Consider the following 26,412-nt stretch of genomic DNA (forward strand, 5'->3'; position numbering starts at 1 on the left):
ACATTTCCCCTCCCCTTGCTCATTTCGCACGACGCAGCGGTTGGGAACACAGACATTTTCGGAGCTGGAGCCGCCACTGCCGCCGCCATTTTGTGTCTGTGGAGAAAGAAGCTTCTGTGGCGGCTGGAAGTGGACGGAGATCACCCCTGAGACGGCGGCGTTTCATACCCGAGGTTCCCCCTGTGTCGTCCCCCAACCCCCCTCCGCGGTCAGCATGTGGTGAAGCCGGAGCCGCGAGAGACCCGGGGAGAGGAAGAGGAGTCGGAAGGGAGGCGGGGTGTCGAGAGCGGCTTCAGCTTCAGCTGCGGCGGACCTCGGAGGGGGGCCGCGGCGCAATGTCAGAGCAGACGCCGGCCGAGGCCGGTACTGCGGGGGCCCGGGAGGACGCCTGTCGGGATTATCAATCATCACTCGAAGACCTGACCTTCAATAGCAAACCGCACATCAATATGCTGACCATTCTAGCCGAGGAGAACCTGCCCTTCGCCAAGGAGATCGTCTCTCTCATCGAGGCCCAAACCGCCAAGGTTTTTATACACCCCGCAGCCTCCTATTCTTCTAATACTCCCTGATTTTAGTGTCAGCCTCATCCCAGGTCTCGCTTCCATCCAAAGGGGGACAGTGTTCCTCCTCTCCAACCCTCCACCTCCAACTCAGGCTCGGTCTTTGGCCCAGGCTTCGAGCGTGGGCCTCTCTCGTGGGGGAGGGAGTGGGGAGGATAAAGGGTGGAGTCCCACTTCCGCTTACCAACTCCCTATTTAGGCCACCGCATTGTATATCCCGAACACACGCTTTGAATAGAGCCCTTTGGGGAGGGGGAGACTTAAAAGGCAGTTTGTGGTGTGGGGAAGTATGAGTTAAAACCATTTTAACCCCCGGGAGGGTGGGGAGTGGTGGTTCTCCCATTCCCAGCCCTCCCCCCACCCCCCGTACCCTTTTGGGTAATTGTGCTCTGTGGGTTGGAAGGAGGTGAAGGGGGACCTGGGAGCGAGCTGTTGGGGGGTGGGAATAGGGAATTGGCCCCGAGTGGAGCAGCCGCCTGTTAGGAGCCCAACATGGCGCCTGAAAAGCACATGATGCGAAAGGGAAGAGAGGAGAATCCGTTCCCTGCCAGCCAGGCAGCTGCTCACACCCGTCAGCCCCGTTTTGGGGTGGGGGCGGCTAGATAAAACTTTTATTCTCCTGTCGGAGGGTCTAATTTGCCCCAAAATACGGGAAATTGGGGGTGAGGGTGGGGTTTGGGTGGGGGGAGGAGATCTTATCCAACCTGTAGGTGGAGAACTGACCCAGTGGGTAACACGTACTTGGAGTTTTTTTTTGAAAAGTTCAGTCCCTCCTCCTCTTCCTTTTCTCTTTTTTCCTCCCTTCCCTGATAGTGAAGACGTGCTTTTCTTCACCCCTTGACAGAAGTGGTCCTCTGCCACCCTTTATTTCCCTGTAGTTCTCCTCTTCTGTGGATTCATGTGGGAGCGATATGTCATTTAAGTTACTGTTAAACTTAGTTATCATAATGAGTTTTAATAGCTTCCCAGTATTACGTTCTTATTTTTCAAGCTTGTACTTATGGTTTAGTTTTTTCTAGTTGTTAGTGATTGAAATTAACAGGATGAGCCTCCTTTTAGCAGAGTGAACCCCTTTTAAAAGGCCACTTTAACAACAACCACCAATATATTGTTTAGAGGCGGTTTCTGTCTAGTGTACAACTGAGTGGTCTGACTCTAATAAATGGTTTTGAAATGTGTGACTGGTATTATAAAATTTGTGAATAAAACATATAAAATATGTACTTGTCTTTTTTATTTACCTTTGTAAGGTGTAGAATCTGTTTCCAAGACTTATTTTTATCTACGTGGTTGTGTGTTTTAAACAAAAGTCTTTAAGTGACTTGGGTTCATTCTTTAGGTTCCATCCACTCTTTTGGGTAAATCTGTTCACAAGATACACGGTTTCAGGTGGTCCTTTCATACCTTAATTTAAAGAGGACAAAAAGTAAAGGTTTTTTGTTTTGTTTTGTTTTTAAGGGCCCAACAAGTTTGTCATGCTCAGTCTGACAGCTAAAATCCAAGTCTTCATTCACCTTTTCCTGTGAATGTCTGTGAAACAGCTATTGTTCTTTTTTTAAAGTATGAGACTTAAAAAGGAAGCATTCCTCATACTCAACATCCTTTTTATTGATACCACAAACATGTTGGACGTGAAAACTTAGTTTTTGCCTTGTTGAAGGCTTAACTTGACATTGAATGCCTTTTTTAAAAAACAAAACCACTTTTTTTTTTAATAACATTGATTTTAAAAAATCTAATTAGTATTTTTGGGATTACTAATATTCCACAGAGCCTAATATTTAGCAGTTCAGGTTGTCACTCAACAGTTTCCTTGCTGGTTTTTAATGGATCCAGAAGACCTTCAAGAAGTGAAAACTAAATGCTGACATAGTGACCACATTAAAATTTGTATTTGTGTATGGCTACACGAGTGGTGAAAATAGATGGACTATTTGCTGATAAAAGCTGAAATTTTTTTTGGCACACGTTTCCTGGTTATTTTTGGAAAGCCAGGTTGAGGAAAAGATGTAAAAGTCACTGGGGAAATAATAAGGGTTGGGGTTGAGGGTGAGGGGAGGGATTTTCTGTCATTTGGTAGCAAACTGGCTTGGTTTTGTGTTTTCTGGAGGTGAATGTTTGTGTCCTTATTCTCTAGCGTCTCAGCATTACTAAACTTAAGGATTCACACCTAATTTGACTCCTCCCATGAGGCAGTAGTAGTGAAAAAATATTACATACGGGATTCACTTGTACAATAAAAAATTAGCCTACTGAACAGATTTTGGTTTAAAAGAGAGCCTGTCTTCATAAGTACAACAATGACTAAAATGGTGTAAAACATGACATGGTAAGATAAAGACACAGCAATAAAGCATTTGACATGTTGGTATTTACTAGTTTACCCACATGCAGTGGCCTTGTGAACCCTTTTATTAGAAAGGACCGTAAAAGAAATTTTTCATACAAAGCTATTCAAAGGTTTCCTTGGCCAACTTTGGTTGTAAAGGTGTTATCAGAAGCAAGAGCACTTCCACACACTTGTATGGGCAATTGGTTTTGTGAAATATGGCATTGTGTACTGCAGAACTGTGAGCCTACCCTAGCTACAGGTAGCTATGGGTAAGTGTTGTTCAGGGTTAAGATTCCGATACACATGGGCTGGGTAAATGGGTTTTTTTTTTGTTTTTGTTTCTAAATCATGGGTGCTCCTGTGGAGTCGGAGTTAACACTTAGTTGATATGGTGTGTCTTAATGCTCCGCAAGTCTGTGAACCTGCTGATGCTTTCTGGAAACTTGCTGTACATTCTAAAAGCCAGTGGTGGGTAGGCATTGCAGTTGAACTGGGGCAACATTGCTTTGCTTTGGAAAGGGCTACCTGTATCAGCATCACCACACTGGCGTTGCACAAATTTAGAAACCCTGGTTTGTGCATGTCAGAGGAAAAATATTTCGACGGAGAGTCCATGCTGTGAAGAAAATCTTCAGGACAAATCCTGGTTTCCAGAGTCAAGTTCGACCTGATTTACATGACTCAGCAGCTGCTCCATCCAGTTTTTCTTGTATCAGTAACAACTTGCACCTTCCTGCATGTTCATGTGCAAGTTTAAGAGTGTTTTTTGCCATTAACTTCATATGTGAAGTGTACTTAATTTCTTTGTTCATTGGATTATAAAGAAGTAATCCTAATAATTTTACAGGTAACAAAAGTGTCATAGACTTTAACATATAAAATATGCCTATGGAAATTAGGGTTTCTGCCAGAAGTCTGGAAACTTCATTGAGTCTAGGCACACTATAATAAGTTAATGTCACAAAACTTACACTTGGGTTACAGAAAATACCCCTACCACCCCGTGGTCACTTAAAACACAGGTCTTTTTTTTTTGTTTTGTTTCTTTACCATATGAACCTGAAATTCCATTGAGTGTTAAATGAATGTATTAAAGGTTACAGTTTTTCTTGTAGTTCTGAGCTTACATGCTCAACTAAAGATCATTGTAAGAGATGAGAACTTGGTTGAACATTTAAGTTTCATAAAGGTTAATTCAAAAGTATTTAGTGTCAACGAAAATAGAAGTCTGTATTGTAGGTTTGAAACCTCACTTTTAAAAGTAATTCTATGGTATGGTGACAATTCATTATACTAAACTTCTCAGTTTCTTTTTATCACTTCAGGCTCCTTCCTCAGAGAAGCTTCCTGTTATGTACCTTATGGATTCTATCGTGAAAAACGTTGGAAGAGAGTATCTCACTGCCTTTACTAAAAATCTAGTTGCAACATTTATTTGTGTGTTTGAAAAGGTATATATGCATTTAGAAACATTTGAATTTTTTAAAAAAAATGTGTTCCTGATTAAATAAATACTTGTCTTTGTGTTGGGTTTTCTTGGGTGGTGAAATGTTTTATTCTCTTGGATCTTTATCAAGTATCATGCTAAAGTTAGTGTTTTATGTTAGATTTTTAGAGCAGATTTTAGGGGTTTTACATTACCTGTTCAAGAATAGATGGGTTTGCTTTTAGAATTTGTTTTGTTTCATTTTTAATTGAGTTTGTTCATTTGATTGAAGATCTGTTCCATCACTAGGACATGGGCAAAAAGATCGGAAGCTGTCAAAGAGTACTTCAAATTTCATTGTTTAGGTTTCTGGTGTTAGGATGTTGACAATTCCTATCTGAAAAAGAAAAGCATAATCTACCAGTGTCTCAACCTGTGATTGGTGCCTGAAACTTTTGTGATTTTTTTTTCTTGAAATGTTTCCTCTTGTTACTTTGTTCAAGTGTGTTTTATGTGAATGTTCTAGGTATGTGTGAATGGTGGGCCAGTTAATTGCTTTAGGTTATTTTGGAAATACTTTTAACCCCCACTTAGTGTTTAGAAGAAAGGCTTGTTAGTTTCTATACCTAGAGATTGCAAATTCCTTCCATAACATTGTATCTGGTAGTTTGGTTAATAGAGTATTATGTTGAGGAAGACAAGGGATTTGCTGGAGTAATCAATTCTCTTCCTGGAAGGCTTTATCTTTCACACTGAGCAAAAGGACATTTATAAGCAGTTTAGTTTTAAATATTGTTTCCTAACAAAAAATTGGTAGTTCTTTTATTAGCTGCACCTGTTGTGTTTGGAGAAATCTTAACAGTTGTCAGACTTGGAGAATTGGGATTATTTTGAAAGAACTATTACGGGATTTTACTTGTTTGTTAGAAAAGAAAATGTGTAGCTGTTACTTGGAGTAATTTTTTTCTTCTAAGTTCCTAAAAAAAATACTGTTAGTGTATGCAGAAGAAATTTGGAAAGCTGTATTTCAAATTGTATTAAGGAGCTTGTTAATTAATAGTATATTGTAGACCTTGGCTAAATACTGCTTACCTGAAGCTGTAGTCTAAGGAGAAGCTGCCTTTGTATTAAAGAAGTTGGGGAGCTAAACCAGCCTCTCGGTTTCAGTTTCATTATGTTCAAACTTAGTTGGGTGTTTGGTTAGAATACCTTTTACTGAATCTAATAGGGCCTTGACACTGCATTTGATGAAAATGACTTTATAGTAAGTATAATTCTCTAAAGACTCAAATATGGTCAAGGCTTTATCCTAAAGTTAAAATTCTAATTCAGTTTTCCCAAGTACTAGGTTTCTCTGATAGCTAGTTTTTGAATATTGTTGTTATTCCCATCACAAGCATGAGCAGATAAATTATATAAAACTGAAGCTCATCAGTGGGTAAGGTTTTTGTGAATTTCAATTTTTAAGGTGCCTTTCATACCACAAATAACTCATTCATTTGTGCGAACCAAATTGTATTGCAGAAAATTGGTTAGTGAGATAGTTTTGTTTTAATAAAATTTAAGCCATCAAGTGAACTATTTTCTAGTTGTTTTACACTTCTGTTCAGAGTAAGAGTAACATAAGGAATGCTGTATCAAGCCCTAAAATTTGGAAACATTTTGTACTATTAAAAATACAAAGAATTGCTTAGTTTGCTTTCATACAGGCTAGGGGATAGTGACTAATTTTTCTAATTTTTTTTTTGAGAGAAATTTATTAACTTTATGTTTACAAACAAAATAGACCTTTCATAAGTTATTACTACTGTATATATTTGTGGATGAGTAGTATGTTTGCTATATTGAGTAGAACAGAGATTTATGTAGCTTTAATACTTAATATTTAAAACATTCTATAGTAACTTAACAAGCCATAGAATTGTTCTGTTGTTCTAGGTGGATGAAAATACTAGAAAAAGTTTATTTAAATTACGTTCCACATGGGATGAAATATTCCCTTTGAAGAAACTTTATGCCCTGGATGTCAGAGTCAATTCGTTAGATCCTGCTTGGCCTATTAAACCTCTGCCCCCCAATGTGAATACATCTAGCATCCATGTGAATCCTAAATTTTTAAATAAATCGGTAAGTTTTAATATGAATTTTGATTTATCTAAAATTTCTTGCTATAAAGAAATCTCAAGAAAACCCTGTGCTGAATCTGTTTAGTTAAAAAAAAAAAAATGTTTTTTCCACTCAGGTTCACAGTGCATTTAAAAATACATTCTCCTTTTTTGGGTATCACAAAATATACTTTCTTTGGTTTTTAAGTTTTTGAAAAATTTTCTGTGCACTTATAAACATGATTGGCCATTTATGATTATGGATAGTATTTAAGAGATAAGCTGATAATTTTTAGTTTCCCCTTAGCTGCTTTTTTAGCTGTGAAATATATTTTTTTAACCCACTATTTTTTCTTATAGCCTGAAGAGCCTTCAACACCTGGCACAGTGGTCAGTTCCCCTAGCATCTCCACTCCTCCAATTGTTCCTGATATACAAAAGAATCTTACCCAAGAACAACTAATAAGGCAGCAGTTACTGGCAAAACAAAAACAGTTGTTAGAACTTCAGCAGAAAAAGCTAGAGCTTGAGCTAGAGCAAGCTAAGGCACAACTGGTAAGTAGAGGATATTTGGCATTTTAAATATTTTAAACCTGTCTTCTGATAGAGAAGTAATTATTTTGTGTTTGAATTGTATGAGCATGTTATTTTTATTAGTAGTGTATTCTTTTTCCACTTCTATTTTGCAGATTATGGTATGTTAGACCAAATTTTTAATTCCTTATTGTAAAAGTCACTTGAATGTAAACTACACTATTTTCTTTCAAATACTTTTCTATTAAATTGCCATATTTTAAGATAACACCTTAGTTTTATTAACATTTCGTGAATTTAATACCTGTCCCCAAACGGTAGGTGTGTTGTTTTTGCATAATCTTTAATGTTTTATGAGCTTAGGTTTCATGAGTAGAAATATGGTTCTTAGAAGCCTACAAAAGGGGGCGCCTGGGTGGCTCAGTTGTTAAGCGTCTGCCTTTGGCTCAGGTCATGATCCCAGAGTCCTGGGATCGAGCCCCACATCGGGCTCCCCGCTCAGCAGGAAGCCTGCTTCTCCCCCTCCCACTCCCCCTGCTTGTGTTCCCTCTCTCGCTGTGTCTCTCTCTGTCAAATAAATAAATAAAATCTTAAAAAAAAAAAAAGAAAAACCTACAAGAGAAAAGCCATCACAAAACTAAGGAGGGCAAGAAGATTACATATTTCCACGCATGAATAAGCTTTTACTAAGTTATTTTACTTAGCACCTGAATTTGAGAGTAAGGAAGTATAGGAAGGCAAAATTTTCTAAGTTCATTATCATTGACATTTGGAGGAACTAAATTTTATGACCTAAAATTTAGCTGGAATGACTCTGACGCTTGTGTACGTGGAGTGCAGTGATTTATTTAGCAGTTTCTTAGTAGAAGTCTGGCTAGGAATCCTGAATTAGGAAGATGGAGAATTTTTTTTTTCCATTCTACTTAAAGATTATATTATAAAACCCCCAAAGTCAGTAAAGGACTAGTAAGAAATAAGTCCCATAATCTTTTCTTTTCATTTTAATCTCTACTTGAGCACTAAAAGTATACAGTGTAAGTGTAGTATTGAATGGATTTATTGAATAAACATTACATTCCTTAGTTTTTGATTTCCTGACAAATAATCTGCGTGTTTTATGTATTAACATGAACATTTATTTTTGTATTTCAGGCAGTTTCTCTTAGTGTTCAGCAGGAGACATCCAACTTAGGTCCTGGATCTGCACCATCCAAATTACATGTTCCACAAATTCCCCCTATGGCAGTTAAACCTCCCCATCAGGTTCCTGTGCAACCTGAGAAAAGCCGTCCAGGTCCATCCTTACAAATTCAGGATTTGAAAGGAACTAATCGGGATCCCCGTCTTAATAGGATGAGTCAACATTCTTCTCATGGAAAAGATCAGAGTCACAGGAAAGAATTCCTAATGAACACATTGAACCAATCTGATACTAAGACAAGTAAAACTGTACCCTCTGAAAAACTAAATTCATCCAAGCAAGAGAAAAGTAAATCAGGTGAAAAAATAACCAAGAAAGAACTTGACCAATTAGATTCTAAATCTAAATCTAAATCTAAATCACCATCACCTTTGAAAAACAAATTATCCCACACAAAGGACTTGAAAAATCAAGAATCTGAAAGTGCAAGGGTGTCTGATATGAGCAAGAGAGATCCAAGGTTAAAGAAACATCTTCAGGATAAGACTGATAGCAAAGATGATGATGTAAAAGAGAAGAGAAAAACTGCAGAAAAAAAGGATAAAGATGAGCACATGAAATCATCTGAACACAGACTGGCTGGAAGTAGAAATAAAATCATCAATGGCATTGTACAAAAACAGGATACAATAATGGAAGAATCAGAAAAACAAGGGACAAAACCAGGGAGATCAAGTACTAGAAAGCGATCAAGATCGAGATCACCCAAGTCTCGGTCACCAATTATACATTCTCCGAAGAGAAGAGATAGGCGGTCACCCAAACGAAGGCAAAGGAGTATGTCTCCAACTTCGACACCCAAAGCTGGAAAGATTCGGCAATCAGGAGTTAAGCAGTCACACATGGAAGAGTTTACGCTACCTTCCAGGGAAGAGCGAAACGCTAAGAGAAGTAATAAACAAGATATTCGAGATCCAAGGAGAATAAAAAAGACTGAAGAGGAACGACCACAAGAAGCTGCAAATCAGCATTCTACAAAGTCAGGCACTGATCCAAAGGAGAATGTAGAAAATTGGCAAAGTTCCAAGTCTACCAAACGATGGAAATCTGGTTGGGAAGAAAATAAAAGGTAGGATGTTAACATTTTTAATCAAGTAAAATAAATTGTACATTTTAAAATAGAGTGTTATTTAAAAGTTGGGTAATACTTACTGGATGCTATATTAGTACTTAATTTTTCCATTTATTTCTTAATAACTCTGTGGGTGAAATACCATTATTCCTGTTTTACAGATAATGAAACTAAAGTTTAGAAAGGTTAATCTACCTAAAGCTGCACATCTAGGACATGCAAGAATTAGAATTCATGTATGATTTTTCCTGACTTCAGAGTTTGTGCTCTTAATCATTTAGTTAACTTTTATAGTTAAATATATTTGTTTAACCAGATCCTTTGAAATATGGTCCTGAGAAATTTAAAAATTTTTTACGAAGTAACATACTGCTTTTATGGTTTCAGCTTACAACAGGGTGATGAACATAGTAAATCTCCTCATCTAAGGCATAGGGAGAGCTGGTCAAGCACTAAAGGAATCTTGTCACCTCGAGCCCCAAAGCAGCAGCATCGATTAAGTGTAGATGCCAACCTTCAGATTCCTAAAGAGTTAACTCTTGCAAGCAAAAGAGAATTACTTCAAAAGGTAGTTAACTATGATCACATGTAGTCATTATTCTCTTTTGTCTTTTTTTTCTAAGTACTTTTTATATTTAAAATATCTGATTTCCTTTTATCACCCCTACACAGACGAGTGAACGTTTAGCATCTGGTGAAATTACACAGGATGAGTTCCTTGTTGTTGTGCATCAAATTCGACAGCTATTTCAGTATCAAGAAGGTAAACATAGATGCAATGTACGGGATAGTCCTACAGAAGAAAATAAAGGTGGATTAAAAAAGAAACCTCTCTTATCTGATGCTGAATTAACCTACTATGAACATAAAGCAAAACTGAAAAGGACACAGGTTCAGCATTCATTTCCAAGACTTGATCTCTTAGATCCTGATATTTTTGACTACCCTTTGACTGATGCCTTGTTGTCTGGAATAGAATGTGAGCCATCCAAAAGTAAACATGCAAGTAGGAATAGTGGAGCACAGTTTGACAGAAAAGAACAATTTAGTGAAAGAGCAAGACGTCTTTCTCCTATATCTGGGAGTCGTACTTATGCTGAGAATCTTTCACCCCATGAGGGCCGGAGAAGACATGACGAGCAAGTCTCTGCTAAAGGTAGAAAAAGTTAAATCAGATTATCCCTATTGAATCACAGCAGTGAAGGGAAAATGAACAAGCTAAGTGGGGATGGATTTTTGTGACTGTTCAGACTACCTTTTGTTTGTTTTGTTTCATTTTTTCCCCTCAAAGGGAAGGGAAGGGAGCTAATATTTACTAGGCCACTCTATGTGTTAGGTACTTTTCTTAGGTTCTTTATATATGTAATCTGATTTAATCCTCACAACAACCCAATTAAATATATATTATCCCATTTTATAGATAGGAATCAAGACCAGAGAGGTTAAATAACTTGCTCTCAAAGTCAAATAATTAGTTGACAGAATGGGGAATTTTTTTTTTTTTTTAAACCCAGGTGTGTCTGACTCTAGCGGGCATCCTCTTACCTGCTGCTTGATTATGCTGTCTTTTCCTTCCCCTGTAATAATGAAGTGAGATAGTTTTGGATATTTTTGGCTAAACATTTACATGAAAATAGAAGATAGAAGATATTTTGATAAAAATTCAGATTCAGGGAAAATAACTTTTTTTCCTTTTTAAAAGGTGTACGAGAAGAGCAGAGATCACCATTCAATGATCGTTTTCCACTTAAGCGACCTAGATATGAAGATTCAGATAAACCATTTGTAGATAGTCCAGCATCAAGATTTGCCGGCCTTGATACAAATCAGCGACTTACAGCTTTAGCTGAAGATAGACCATTATTTGATGGACCTAGTAGGCCATCAGTAACAAGAGATGGCCCAACCAAGATGATTTTTGAAGGACCTAATAAATTAAGCCCTAGAATTGATGGACCTCCTACACCAGGTTCTCTTCGGTTTGATGGGTCACCAGGACAAATGGGGGGAGGTGGCCCTTTGAGATTTGAAGGCCCACAAGGTCAGTTAGGAGGTGGGTGTCCTTTGAGATTTGAAGGTCCTCCAGGACCAGTAGGGACACCTCTGCGGTTTGAGGGGCCAATTGGTCAAGCAGGAGGAGGTGGTTTTCGGTTTGAAGGTTCCCCTGGTCTGAGGTTTGAGGGATCTGCAGGTGGTTTGAGATTTGAAGGACCAGGGGGCCAGCCTGTGGGTGGTCTCAGGTTTGAGGGACATCGGGGTCAACCCGTGGGTGGTCTAAGGTTTGAGGGACCTCATGGTCAGCCTGTGGGTGGACTTAGATTTGATAATCCCCGAGGTCAGCCTGTTGGTGGACTTAGATTTGAAGGGGGTCATGGTCCATCAGGGGCTGCAATTAGGTTTGATGGACCTCATGGTCAGCCAGCAGGTGGGATCAGATTTGAGGGCCCTTTGCTACAGCAGGGAGTTGGAATGAGGTTTGAGGGCCCCCATGGTCAGTCAGTAGCCGGTTTGAGGTTTGAAGGACAACATAATCAGCTTGGTGGGAACCTTAGGTTTGAGGGTCCACATGGTCAACCAGGGGTTGGGATAAGGTTTGAAGGACCATTAGTCCAACAAGGAGGTGGAATGAGGTTTGAGGGTCCTTCTGTGCCAGGAGGTGGCCTGAGAATTGAAGGGCCTCTGGGTCAAGGTGGTCCAAGATTTGAAGGTTGTCATGCTTTAAGGTTTGATGGGCAGCCAGGTCAGCCATCACTCTTGCCAAGATTTGATGGATTGCATGGGCAGCCAGGTCCTAGATTTGAAAGAACTGGTCAGCCAGGCCCACAGAGATTTGATGGACCACCTGGACAGCAGGTTCAACCAAGATTTGATGGTGTACCTCAAAGATTTGATGGTCCACAACACCAGCAAGCATCAAGGTTTGATATTCCTCTTGGTCTTCAAAGCACACGATTTGACAATCATCCTTCACAGAGGCTTGAATCAGTATCTTTCAATCAGACTGGTCCATATAATGATCCACCTGGCAATGCTTTTAATGCCCCATCCCAAGGACTACAGTTCCAAAGACATGAACAAATGTTTGATTCACCTCAAGGACCAAATTTTAATGGACCACATGGCCCTGGAAACCAGAGCTTCTCCAATCCCCTTAACAGAGCTTCTGGACACTATTTTGATGAAAAGAATCTTCAGAGTTCCCAATTTGGAAACTTTGGCAATTTACCTGCTCCAATAACAGTAGGAAATATTCAGGCATCTCAACAGGTAAGTCTGCTGCAGTTACTCTAGAATGATGTTATGCAGATATGAACTGTTTTTAATATTTCTGGATATTTACATAGCAACATACAGAAGTCCTACTTCACTCTGACAACAAATACAATATTTATATGTCTGTACAGTAGTTTGTCTTTTACAATCTACTTTGCAACGCAAAGTATGATGTCCAAGCAGGATGATCAAAAAAGAATTTATAGATTGATTGATTAAAGCAGGCTTTTGATATCTGTGGGAAGAAGTCAGGTTAGGAGTTCTGGCCTCAGCTTTGCTATTAACTAGCTGTTATGATTGTGTACAGGTCACATCTCTGGATATCAGTTCTATTTGTAAAATAAGGGAAAGCACTAGTAAAGTAATTTGCGTAAGGTCACACAGCTTGTTGGCTACCTTATGTTTGCATAGTATCTTAAACTTTCCTAAGAAGCTTCACATTCATTCTCAGTTCCTTATAATGCTATGAAACAGGTAAGGGAAGGTATTATTTTTCCTTTTTTGTAGAAAGTCTAGAAATGAAGCAACCCAGTCAAGTTACACTTGTAAATTTTTATTATAGAAACGAGGCTTTACAATATCTTCAATATTTTTATATGTTTAGATTGTTAAAGTTTCAGTTAAAATATAGAAAGGATGTTCTTAAAACCAAGGTTTCTCTTAAAGGTTCTTACTGGTGTTGCTCAGCCGGTAGCATTTGGCCAAGGACAACAGTTTTTGCCAGTTCATCCACAAAATCCTGGAGCATTTGTTCAGAATCCTTCAGGTATGTACTTTCTGAACTTTGTGTTTTTTTGAACAAATATTGTTTTGTTGAGTAGCTACTTTGTCAATTTTATGAAATGACAATTTTGAGAGGGCATATATAATTTAGAGAAATTTAAGCTGGCTGGAATTTTTTGTTCTCTTTCTGAGTTTACATTGTTGATGTATATTCACACTGATCCCGTTTACAACTAGAGGTGGTTAGCCAGGATTTTGCAGACCATAAAAAAGAGAGAAGGGAGAAGTTTAGGGGGTGGGATAGGAGGGTGACATTTGTATTGAGGTAAAATGAAATAAATGATAAATCTCAGAAATCTCAATTATTTGATATTCTGAGGTTTTGTGTGTGTGTGTATGTGATGATCCAGTAAACATTAAGTGAATACTGGGGAAATTGCCTAAAGTTGATTAATTCATATGTCTTTATGGGCTCTCAAATAATAATCGTATACGATATGTTAAAAAAAAAAGAAGTAGAAATGGGGCGTCTGGCTGGCTCAGTCAGTAGAGCATGTGACTCTTGATCCAGAGGTCGTGAGTTCAAGCTCCACATTGGGCCTAGAGCTTACTTAAAAATAAAACAAAACAAAAAGTGGGAAAAAGCTGTGACTCCCTAGCCAGGTCCCCTAAGCTCTTTTGTTACTATGGGTGAGGCATAACAGTATTGCTATGGATATAATAACAATATTGGATATGAGAGCTTTAAAAGTGAATTTTAGTTTTAATATAAGAAAAATGGGAAGTATATAAATTATGGTGATTTATAAAACAACTGCAAAGTTTTAGTGTATTGAGAACTAGCCCAGCCAAATTGTAGCGGTACTTGCTTTATTTCTGAATCACTAAAACAGACATTTTCAGAAACATGCTCTAGCATGGCACTGTTTAGCTTATAAATTTAGGGAGTTTTCCAAAACTTCTGAAGTAACTAGGGAAGTCCTAGTCAAGCTCTAGTTTATGCTTTAGTTCTTAAACTGTGGCATCACAAGAATTCATTCAATTAGTTTGAAAGTTTTTTAAAAAAAATTTCTGGATTGGGCGCCTGGGTGGCTCAGTCGGTTAAGCGGCTGCCTTCGGCTCAGGTCATGATCCTGGAGTCCTGGGATCGAGTCCCGCGTCGGGCTCCCTGCTCGGCAGGGAGTCTGCTTCTCCCTCTGACCCTCCTCCCTCTCATGCTGTCTCTCATTCTCTCTCTCTCAAATAAATAAATAAAATCTTAAAAAAAAAAATAAAAAAATAAAAAAAAATAAAAAAAATTTCTGGATTGACAGGATTAATTAATATATTTTTTTAATGTTTTTTGTTGTCCCTATAATGAAAAGGGAAGTAAAGAATTGGGATCTAAAATCAGACCAGGGTCTTAGAAGCTATACTTTACTACCTTTTTTTTTTTTTTTTTTGAAGATTTTTTATTTATTTATTTGACAGGGAGAGACACAGCGAGAGAGGGAACACAAGCAGGGGGAGTGGGAGAGGGAGAAGCAGGCTTCCTGCCAAGCAGGGAGCCTGATGCGGGGCTCGATCCCAGGACCCTGGGATCATGACCCGAGCCGAAGGCAGACACTTAACGACTGAGCCACGCAGGCGCCCCTATACTTTCCTACTTTATAGGTGGGCAGGATATAAGCAAATATCTTCTCTGTGATTCAACTGCTTCCTCTATAGTCGGGAGAAAATAAAGTCAGTATTTGCCTGGGAATTTTTTTTTAAGAGATTAAAATAAGGTAGTATATGCAAAAGTACTTTGTAACTTCTGCTATATTAATATATTTTCCTTTAGAACTCAAGTTTTTCTTGTTGAGTAGAGGATTTGTTGTGTTGGGGTTGGTGGCATGAGATAGTGTGCAAAAATTGCAAATTTTTTTCCTTTTTGTAGGAGATAAAAAGGCTGCAAATTTTCTTTTTGTGTTTATAACCTTGGGGTGCATGTGCATACATACAGGGCATAGACGCGTCACAGAGGAAATCACATGTTTTTCTTCTAGGTTGGAGGTATTGAGATGTTAGATATGCCTTCCTTCTTCAAGTTCTTCTTACTATTAAAGAGATGTGAAAAGTATTCATTGTTCTATATTCAGCTTCTCTTAAAGTTTCTTCTCTAAAATGAAAGTAAAAACACCCCTTCCTTAGTAGTAAATAGACTTATATGTCATTTATTCATTCATTTATTTATTTTTTAAAAAAAGATTTGAGAGAGAGAGCAGGGGGAGGGGCAGAGGGAATCAATCTCAAGCAGACTCCCTGCTGAGCCCGACCCTGAGATCCCAACCCGAGCTGAAATCAGGAGTTGGAAGCCCAACTGACTGAGTCACCAGGCACCCCATTTCATTTATTTATTTAAACATATTGATCATTTGCTGTATGCCAGGCATTATGCTGGGATGATAATTATTTATAGTGTAGCAGGATTTATTGACTTTTTTTAAGATTTTATTTATTTGAGAGAGAGAGCGAGTGAGGAGAGGGGCAGAGGGATAAGCACACTCCCCACTGAGCATGGAGCCCGACCTGGGGCTTGATCCCAGGACCCTGAGATCATGACCTGAGCCAAACGCAGATGCTTAACCGACTGAGCTACCCAAGTGCCCACTATTGACCGTTTTTTTAAAAAGTAAACACTATATTTAATTCCAAACACCTCATTGCCTTACAAATATTAATTTATTTAATCCTAATAACAACCTTAGGCAAGAACAGTTATTATTACCCTTTTGTAAAACTGAGGCACAATAAGCAACCTGGTCATGTCACACAACTAGAAAGTGGAATTTCTAGTTAGAATCCCTGGTGTCTGGTTCCGTGGTTCATGCCCTTGATCACTAAAGTTGGCTGCCTGCAGACTTGTGGATAGCTAGTTACAACTCTGAAACATAAATAGCTAATTCTAATGAAATACAAATGTTTAGTGTGTGAAATGCTGTTGTAACTGACTATTGAGGCTAATTTATTCATTCATATATTCAGACATTTCATTTTAACAGATACTAATTAACCTACCTCTGTACAAGGGGCTGTGCTAAGTGTAGAGTATGTGGTGGTTATGTGTATTGTGGATGCAAACTGAATTTTCTCCCTTTAAGAGCAGTTTATAGTAGTTCAGAACTTTTTTCTAGAGGTATTGGGAGGTGCATAATAGTGACATACAGATACGTTAAAATACTGTGTTTATAGTTGATTTAAAGAATAGTAATTATTAGATTAGTGCTTAGCAAAATATGTAAGACTGATTCCTCACCAATGAGCTTTAAAGAGAAGACTGTTATCCTTGTCACATTTAGTCAAATTATTGAAGCTTTAATAACCCTGACACCTGTTCAGCAGTAGTCTGAGCTGCTTTGCAATTGTAGTACTTCAGCAAAGGTCAGAGGGGCAGGTATACTCTGAGCCACATGGCTCATCTTCGTTCCCCTGGGTAGTCATGGGAGGAGGGTGGGGGGCAGGAATACTTTCACTTAGGCTTTGGGTTGTTTTTTTTTCCCTCCTGGAAATCTATGCTGAGAGATAGCAGTCTATTCATCTGTACAAAACTATCTTTCCCAGTGTGGTTAGAAGATGAGAAATAGAAAATTAGAAAGGTGGAAGTTGGGTCTAGAGGTGGTGCCGCACTAAGTAGAAGGGAGCATGAGGCTTTCTGTTTTGTGTATTCTGCTTTTCTTTGGCATGGATTTAATTGGGCAAAAGTAGGTAATAACTTTTTTTTTTAAAGATAATACATATAAAGTACTTATAAATACTTATAAAGTATCAGTGTTTTCAGTGTTAGCTTTTAGTATTTATCCTAGAATATATTTTTAAGAGATGATGACTTGCTAACCTAAATGAAAACTTCATTTTAGGAGCTTCTGAGCTAATTACACTCATCCTTAACAAGATTTTGTCAAATTAATTGTTAATAAGGCATCTTGAAGAAAACTTTAAAAAATGCTTAGTATAATATGCATCTTTAAGTTCTTTCAATTAAGAGTGTTATTTTTTTGAAGGAGCTCTTCCTAAGGCATATCCTGATAATCATCTCAGTCAGGTGGATGTAAATGAATTATTTTCAAAACTGCTAAAAACAGGAATTCTCAAATTGTCTCAGCCTGATTCAGCTACAACACGTAAGTATGGTTCTATACGATGTTCATCTATACAAAATTTCACTGTTATAAAGATATGTATAATATAACGATACAAGTTATGATAAAAGTTCTTACAATAATTGGATTTTTTATTTTTTTCTGAAAATCAAATAAAATTGGTTTATAATGAAATTCTTCAAAAATTTTCTAAGATGGCACTAATACCTTTATAGTGCACATTGTTTCAGTTAACATTCCTACAAATGTCATGTGCAGATTCTTCACTAGGTATTCTTTATTAATTTAGCTTTTTAAAATAATTTGAATATTGGTGAAATAAAATTTCATGAAAATTGACTTTTAAGAAATCATACCTAGTATTGCTTATCAAAATAAAGAATTGTATTCGTTTCCTTGGCCAGTAAATACAACGAATAGACAAGATGGGATTCTCTATGCTTACAATACACAATAGTGTTCCCCTATAATAAGAATGCTTAGAGAATGGTATTGAGAAAATTTTTTTTTTTCAATTGAAGAAGTAAATGAAGTTGCTGCTCAGCCTCCCCCTGAAGAGGAGGAAGATCAAAATGAAGATCAAGATGTTCCAGATCTTACCAATTTTACAATTGAAGAATTGAAACAGTATGTAATCTGATTTTCTTATTTTCCAAGATAAAAAGGACAATGACTTTAATTAAACAGTGGATATTATTATTAGTGCTATTCATTTTACCCCTCTTCCTATTTAGAAAATTTAGGAAGCACATTTTCTTTTTTTTAAACCAGTTTTAAGTTTTTAAATTCTCTTTTAAAATATGTCTGCTGCACAAGTATTTAGGCCAAAAGGTCTTCTCTAAATTACTATCTGTGTTTGGTACAGTAAATATGGGGAGTTAAAATATTAGCTATTGATAATCATGTCTTCCTTTTATATCTTCATTTCTCTTTAATCATTACATTTTCTTTATTTGATATTCTTGTGCTTTTGAAGATATGAAAAAGATTTTTAGAGTCTAGTATTTAAATTTTTAAAAAATCTATTTTCATTTCATAAGTAATACATGTTCATTGTAGAACATTAGAAAATTCTGAGGTGCCTGGCTAGCTCAGTCCGTAGAGCATGCAACTCTTGATCTCAGGGTCAAGAAAATAAAATTAACCTACAACCTACATTTGTCATTTACAACCACTCATTTAACATTTGGTGCATATTTTTTCCCAATATTCTATTGCCTGTATCGCTCATATAAAAATACTTAAAGGTGCTTTATGGACTCATTATATCCTCATGGGTACTTTATAAAAATACAGGCACCTAGTGGTTATACCTTTTAAAATAAATTTTTTTTCAAAGTAATTCACATAATTAAAGTTTTATAATGAAAGGCTTACAATAAAGGCTTATAATAAAAGATGGCATCCTTTTCTTCTGGTACTAGTCGTCACCCAGAATCATTTTTTAACCATTTTTAACTCTTTAGTTATGGTTCCTTATATTTACTTCTCTATTTCTTAAAAGATTCATATTTTTCTGATTTGTCACATTTCTTGATTTATCACATTTAGACAATCTCTTGACTTCTTGAAAATGAAGATTGAGCTAGCTCTTTTATTGTCCTACCAACTCTTCCTCATACAGTTATAAAACCATTTTTTATTAAATCATAATTCAGTATTAACAGTTAATAACTGCTGTCTTTGTTCAGTTAGTTGGTCTGTATACCTATTTCTTTCCAAATAGGGAGCCCAGAATTTTAAGGATTGATGCAGACCTCAGTTTGCCATTAGTTTAATTTTTCTTTTTAGTAATCTGTACTATCATTATTTCTTGTGTACTACTTTGACCTTTCTTTTTTTTTTTTTTTTAAAGATTTTATTTATTTATTTGAGAGAGAAAATGAGAGAGAGAGCATGAGAGGGGGGAGGGGGAGGGTCAGAGAGAGAGGCAGACTCCCTGCTGAGCAGGGAGCCCGACATGGGACTCGATCCCGGGACTCCAGGATCATGACCTGAGCCGAAGGCAGTCGCTTAACCAACTGAGCCACCCAGGCGCCCGACTTTGACCTTTCTTTAGATGAGGGGTGGGGCAGTTAGCAGATGATCATTCCCATTTTTAGCTAGAAAGGAAATAACTGCACCAGGCCTATCAATAAGAGGATAGACTCCCATGTTCTAAAATTCACCAGTTATTTTAAAGAGGGTTAATGACACACTATTAGAGAATAATACTGATCTTTGGGGTATTGTTTCAGCCGGCTTTTGGTTGAAACATTATTTCATCACATAACAATGGCTTCACCATTATTAAAATATGGAAAACTGAAATATTTGTAACTGCCTTTTTTTTTAAAGGCCATTTAGCCATGTTATCAAAACTAAAGATGATTTCTGTGTTTTTCAAAATAGACGTTATGATAGTGTTATAAATCGACTGTACACTGGTATTCAGTGTTACTCCTGTGGAATGAGGTTTACAACATCACAGACAGATGTATATGCAGATCACTTGGACTGGCATTATCGGCAAAATAGAACTGAAAAAGATGTTAGCAGAAAAGTCACTCATAGACGTTGGTACTACAGTTTAACGGTAAGTAATCAGTATACCTCCAAACCATCTTTTAACCTTTAAATCATATAGTTCTATAAGTGTATTAGTTTAAAAAATTGCTGGGAGCTATTTCATGAATTTTCTGAATAGAATTTGACCCCTAGAATATAAAAGGTATTTTTAAATAAATTTGAAGAGTATATAATATGTTTCTTCTAACTCTAGAATTCCAATTTTTCTGTGACTTTTTTTTGGTAAAAAAATTGTATGTGAAGTTTATCTTGTTTAGATCAGTAGTTGTAATTCTAGAGGTAATAGAAAATGAACATTAAGATCTTAATTTTTCAGTAGTTGCTTTATGTAGTCTATTAGTTATGGGGTTCATAGAGAAGGTATAATTAAAAAAAACCAGTATTAAAGTATTTTGTAGACAACTGTACCCTTATCTTTCAGTGGCATTATATTAAAGATAAGCAGTAAAAGTTTAGAAACAAATGAAAATATTCTTTTTAAATCAACTCCTTTTAAGGACTGGATAGAATTTGAGGAAATAGCTGATTTAGAAGAACGTGCAAAGAGCCAGTTTTTTGAAAAGGTGCACGAAGAAGTCGTGCTCAAGACTCAGGAGGCTGCTAAAGAAAAGGAGTTCCAAAGTGTACCTGCTGGACCAGCTGGAGCAGTTGAGGTAAGAGAAGAATATTAAATTTTCTACCTCTCGTAATGTCCCTGACTTCCTTATCAGTTACCAAAAACAGTGAAATGTTAACTATTTTTGCATGGAAGAATGCAAAATCCTTAGAACTTATTTTGTATCTGTACTATATGTTGAACTTTCAGATAACTCTTAAATTCCTTCTTCTGCCTTAATTGTTTATATATATTTACCTCATGTGATTGAATGTGTTCTGTAAATTTCATTTTATATGATTCTATTTTAGAGTTGTGAAATCTGTCAAGAACAGTTTGAACAATATTGGGATGAAGAAGAGGAGGAATGGCATTTAAAAAATGCTATTAGAGTAGATGGAAAGGTAATTTTCAGTTCTTTATAAAAGTGTTAAGATTATATTTTTTTGTAGGGGTAACTTGCCACTTTGAAATAAAAATATTTTTGTTTTTTGATTTTTATAAGAAAGATGTTGGACTTGATAGTGTTTGAGTTGGAAGGTATCTTAGCCATCAACTGGTTCTATACTTATTTTATATAAGAGGTTGCATAACTAGTTAATGATAAACCCAGACTGGGTCTTCTAAATCTAGTTAGTCTTCTTTCTGCCTAACCACACTATTTTGATTTTGAATTTATATTTCATTATAAAAAACTGTTACTGTCTTCAGAGTATACCATGTTATCTACTTAAATGTATAAACCAAGTTTAAGGAGAAATTGGGATGAAATTTTTTTAATCCACATTTGTGACAAAGTGGTTTTTGTTACCTTTTCAAAGATAGCTATTTTCTGGTGTAAATTTAAAAAGAAAATCATATCAGAATAGTCTGTTAGAAATGAATATACATGTGAATACCTGCTTTTTTTTCTTTTTGCTTCAGATTTATCATCCATCATGTTATGAAGATTATCAGAATGTAAGTTCTTTTTGGTTACTCTTTGTTCTTATTTACATGAATAAATTTTGTTATTTTTTTGCATCAGACCAATATTGTTATTTTAACCTTACTGATGTATTCAGCTGTTTTGTGTTTTGATGTATCATTTAGGTTGTTCACCAAATATTGGTGCTACATTGATAGGATCTGATTTAAATTTTGAAATTTCTATATTCCTTGCATTCTATTCACTTGAGTCTTGATGTCTTTAACTAGAGCAGTAGGCCTAGAGAAATGTGAGAGAAACTGAAGATCGGGATCATGATGGGAACAGGTTTCTAGAGTTATGGGTAGCACTTACTGCCTTTTTTTTTTTTTTTTTTTTAAGCCATATAACATAGGAATAATTTTTAAATGATCACAAGTGAAATGTGAAAGACATGTCTATTGACCTTAGAAGTTCACATTTTCATATTTGAGAGTAACCATTTTTTTTTAAACCAAACAACACACTGGTTCAGGAGGCAGTTTGGAAGATTTATTTAGGTCATTGAAAGAGTGGACTTTCTAGGACGTTTTGATGGTCTGTGAGGTCAGAGTATTTGAAATTAGGATAGTCATAAAAATTCCAGAGTATGTGTAGTGGTTACCATCTCTGGGGTTAACTATAGAGGTATGTCTAATCAACTTCTTTTGGCCTTAAATTGGTTACTGCTTTTCTTGGCTTAGATCATTGCTGAATACGTATTAAATGCTCAGTATACCTTTTATTTGGCTGCTTTCATGGCTTTTTATGGGGAAGCAGGTATTTCAGTTGCATTCGGTATATGTATGTTTTTTTGCCCATACAAGGGGTCTTAAACTAAATGTCATTTAATGTGATACTTTTGAACTTTAATCAGAACTTACAGAGCTTTTCATTTTGTAGACATCTTCATTTGATTGTACACCATCTCCCAGCAAGACACCAGTTGAAAACCCTTTGAACATTATGTTGAACATTGTCAAAAACGAATTACAGGAACCCTGTGAAAGTCCCAAAGTTAAGGAAGAACGAATTGATACCCCACCAGCTTGTACAGAGGAAAGCATAGCAACACCCACTGAAATTAAAACAGAAAATGATACAGTCGAGTCAGTTTAAATAAAATGAGAAAGGTATGTTTTTCTTTTTAAAAAAAAGCTGCTGTTGGATATAGAAGGTGAAGAATTTTTTATGTATATATAGACATATATCTATATAAATTGTCTAGCTGAGGCAGGGCCTTCAGCTATCATTTGGTTAATAAATACATTTTAGTATTTGCATTTCCTACTGCCTGCACAGTTTCAGGTGCTTGTTGTGTGAAAGTTCTGTAGATGTGTGCAAATTTAACAAAATGAAATTGTATGTGTAAAAATGTACGATTTTCACTTGTGAAACTGTAAATTATAAATAAAAAATATTTTTGCTATCCATGGAGTGTAATATTTATGCACACCATCAAATAAAGACAGTGTTTCTGTACTTTTTATTGGGTGAAAATGGAATTAAACAGCAACCTCAACGTAAGATTTTTTTTCTAGTAGCTTCCCATGATTAAAGAAGCAAATTCTGGTTAGTTTTATCCTTCAAAAGAGGGGTGTGAGAGAGCACTGCAGGACTTTTCTCAAATAGAAAAGCCAGATTTGAAAAAATTTTAAAAACGAAATAGGACTTTGCATATATATCTCTCTAGCTATAGAGAACCATCCAGATGTCCATTTTTGAAAAGTATCTAATGAAGAAACTTTTATTGAACTTGGACACTGATGCCATCAAACGATTAATAAATATATTTAAGTACTAAAGGTGATTTTTTTTTTAAATGACATTTTTCAAATATGTCAAATGATTTAATGCAGATGAACATATTTCTATTTTAAGTTACAGGGGAATCTGTAAGAATGTTCATTTGAAACATGGTTAACCTTTTTCCTTTGTTGGTTTTGACTGAATTAGATGGATACCATGAGATGTTAATATTCATACATGTAATAAATAGAATGATGAAGAAACTTCCAGTTTGTATCTCTTTATTTCTTGGATGACTTTAGAATGTGACTTCTTTTTCTTATGTCTTTGTTCATTACCGTTCTTTAAAACATGAACATGGCACCTGCTATAAGCCAGGAACTCTGAGATGAAGATTAATCTTTTCTGCCATCTATTGGAGGAGATGGGCATATAAAACAATTTTGTTTGTTGAGCATTTACTGTGGGGTAGGCACTGGCAAATTTTTTATATGTATCTTTAGTATTTACAGATAATCCTACATAGTAGATGGTATCCCCAACGTACAGATTGAATCACTCAATAAGAATGTAGAATAAGAATGTAGACCTGGTTTTGCTTCATTTTATTCTGTACTACTTCTACAATTAAAAAGAATACCTTAAGTAGGTACATCAAACTACCTGGAAGTGGGTTAAGGAGGACTTTATGGAGGTGGTGGTATTAGGGGTATTGGGTCTTGGAGGATAACTAGGAGTCCACACTGGTGGGAAGGGTATCTATGGAGAATGGACAGCAAACATAAAGGCTTGAAAACACATGTGTTTTCAAAAAATTTTTTATATGGTTAAAATCCAACAACTTTGAATAGATTATGAAGAGTCTTTTTGGTCATGCTTAGAAGTTTGTATTACACTGGTGAGCATGGGAGCCACCAGAAATTTTAAACAAATCCTATCTGCATCTTTTTTAAGAATCAAGTGAATAGAAATTTATGAGATTGTCAAATGTTATAAAGGGGTTCAGTAAGAAAAACTGGTAGGTGTCCACTGGATTTGAGAGGTGAAAACATTGTGTGGTAGCTGAACTTACGAATATAAACGAACACTGTCATGGAAGAAATGCTGGGGTCTAATCCAAAAACATAGGCAAAATTTTCTTTTGTCTTCTTTTGGGGGGATCATAACTTTTATCAAATGCTTAAAAGTATATGACAAAAGAAAGGCGACATTCAAACCTACCAGTGTATCAAGAGTATCCATATCAAGGGTCAAGTCCTTGAGGAGCAAACATTTAGACTCTTAAGTAGAAGGGTAAGAAAGCACCATTGAGGAAAAAAAGAAAACAAACCGTAATGGTAAAAAAATTTCGAAGAATGGGCAGTAAACAAAGTCAAGAAAATACGGAACGATATAGAAATACCCTCTAACAACTGATTGAAGAACAGGTGAGTATGGGTGTTAACACCAGTTGCAATGGGTTGTGTTGGGTGAGAGGTGACAAAATTGTAAGAGCTACTCTTTATGAAATTTAACTGGAAATTTAGTCAGAATGAGACAAAAAGATGTTAACATATATGTTAAAAGGAGTTAATTGGAGAGACTTGAAGACAGATGATAGACCAGTCTCAGAGTTGAAAAGAGATTATCAATAGCACAAAAGTAGTTAGCTCTGGAGTGGCAGAGGGGCAATACTTCCTCTGAGATGATCATAGGTATTTAGTTGGAATTGAAAATCCAGTTCCTAGTTTTTCGTTGAGGTAGGAGGTTGGATATTGGGTAGTGATTTAGATGTGTGGCCCCCAAATTTCACCGCATTACAATCAGTGAATATTAAGAACAGATTGTTTATCTCTGGAGGGTCTCATTTAGTAGATTCTCATTCAGATCCCTCTACCATTTAGAAAGCTCCATAGTTATACATGAAAATAATGTCAATTATATCTGAATTTAAAAAAACCCCAGAGTTGATTTTAATGAACAGCTAGATCTGATAACTGATCTAGAAAGCAACACTGAACTGTAGCCCCAAAAGATGGAAAAGTAATAGTCAACACTTACTACTGGGAACTAGAATGAGTAATCTACAACGGCAAGTGTAGCAAGGAAAACCAAAGGAAGCCTTATGTAAGATGGAATACTGTTTTTTAAAGTGTTTGTGAGAACAGATAAAAGCATTTTATTTCCTAAAACCTGCAGATTTCATTGTTTATACTCTACAATGTTCTGATTTTAACATAATTGGTTAAAACTGTTCTGGAAAATACTACAAAGTAATCTGTTATTTAGCTAAAAATAAAATAAGCTTTAGCAAAAAAAAAAACCTCATACGATAAAAATTCAAAGATTTTCAAGCAACAACTAACCTAAAATAGACGATTCTAGTTTTGTTTTCCCAGCAGACTTTATTTACAACCTATTTAGCAATTACTAAATGCTACAAGAGGTTTATATGAAATATTCAGAAAAATACACAGCATCTAACTGCAGGGAAGTGGAAAGTTTTAGCAGACTAAAGAGGAGGTAATCTGGAGGTAAAAATGTGAAAGTCAGGCTATTATCAAAAAGGGCATGAACTTCTGCAGAAGTAGGGTTTTCTCCTAATCCTATATGGGGTCACTTTGCTGTGCAGGTGGGAAAAAGCAAGTTAAGAGCAAAAAAGTTCACCTACAGGGTGAAAGTTTGGAGGTGGGCATCAAAGGGAGAGCAAGAATGCCTGGGAAGCAAGAGAAGAGAGTATTAAGGCAGAAGGAAGTTGGTTACCAAAACGCATTTAATTGAATTTTTGGTCTGGGGTTGGCCCTGCTCCCTCCTCTGGAACTAAACGCAAAGAGCTGGTTTATGGGAGATTAGGCAGACCCCTCTTTGAAAAAACAGAGGGAACCATAAGTTTCCTAAGAGCTCCACTTCTCTGGAATGCTGACATGCCCACTTCATTGTGTTCTCGAATGCTTCACTTGAGACATTTCCTTTAATCAGTCCCTCACTTACCTTGAAATCCCGGGCATTCTGGGTTTTTACATCTTGACTCCTGAGTGTTACTAATGACTCCTTGCCAAAACCAGTGTTTTTCTTAACTTCTTAATCTTCCCTGGCCCATGTACTCCTTAAAAGTACTTTCTCTTGCTTTATATAACGTTTTTCTGTGCTTCTGTATTTTTATTTAGGAAGAATTTTTGTAAAACTTAAAAAATCAATACAGAAAAAGTCTCCTTTCACATCTTT

The 26,412-nt window shown here is 36.4% G+C and overlaps 1 protein-coding gene and 1 long non-coding RNA gene across 3 annotated transcripts in view; one reads left to right on the top strand and one right to left on the bottom strand.

Annotated features, from left to right (window-relative positions):
* Positions 1 to 23,471, top strand: PCF11 (PCF11 cleavage and polyadenylation factor subunit). 2 transcript variants are annotated; one of them, XM_031020123.2, is made up of 16 exons: positions 1 to 527; positions 4,221 to 4,346; positions 6,260 to 6,448; positions 6,787 to 6,981; positions 8,113 to 9,230; positions 9,621 to 9,801; positions 9,906 to 10,389; positions 10,936 to 12,500; positions 13,173 to 13,272; positions 17,252 to 17,371; positions 17,872 to 17,977; positions 19,742 to 19,925; positions 20,416 to 20,571; positions 20,825 to 20,917; positions 21,438 to 21,473; positions 22,363 to 23,471. In XM_031020123.2, exons 1-16 carry the CDS (start codon positions 336 to 338, stop codon positions 22,576 to 22,578), a joined length of 5,061 nt encoding a protein of 1,686 aa, XP_030875983.1. In that variant the 5' UTR covers positions 1 to 335; the 3' UTR covers positions 22,579 to 23,471. The 2 variants fall into 2 exon arrangements, with proteins under 2 accessions (XP_030875983.1, XP_006749070.1); XM_006749007.3 differs by having other exon boundaries at positions 9,906 to 9,996.
* LOC145716236 (uncharacterized) overlaps positions 14,555 to 26,412 on the bottom strand; it is a 16,769-nt gene continuing 4,911 nt past the window's right edge. The window contains exon 2 of the long non-coding RNA XR_014138786.1: positions 14,555 to 15,369. This is a non-coding gene — a long non-coding RNA (uncharacterized LOC145716236). The remainder of the gene's footprint in view (positions 15,370 to 26,412) is intronic.

This window comes from Leptonychotes weddellii, chromosome 11 (genome assembly GCF_054177405.1).
Source record: "Leptonychotes weddellii isolate Sample4059 chromosome 11, ASM5417740v2, whole genome shotgun sequence".
In the NCBI taxonomy this organism is placed as follows: domain Eukaryota; kingdom Metazoa; phylum Chordata; class Mammalia; order Carnivora; family Phocidae; genus Leptonychotes; species Leptonychotes weddellii.

Excerpts from the sequence above, each read along its gene's own strand:
- PCF11 (XM_031020123.2), top strand. The coding sequence starts at position 336 with ATGTCAGAGCAGACGCCGGCCGAGGCCGGTACTGCGGGGGCCCGGGAG. Across the intron at positions 528-4,220 it reads TCGAGGCCCAAACCGCCAAG|GCTCCTTCCTCAGAGAAGCT; the intron begins GTTTTTATACAC and ends TTATCACTTCAG. Across the intron at positions 20,572-20,824 it reads GACCAGCTGGAGCAGTTGAG|AGTTGTGAAATCTGTCAAGA; the intron begins GTAAGAGAAGAA and ends ATTCTATTTTAG.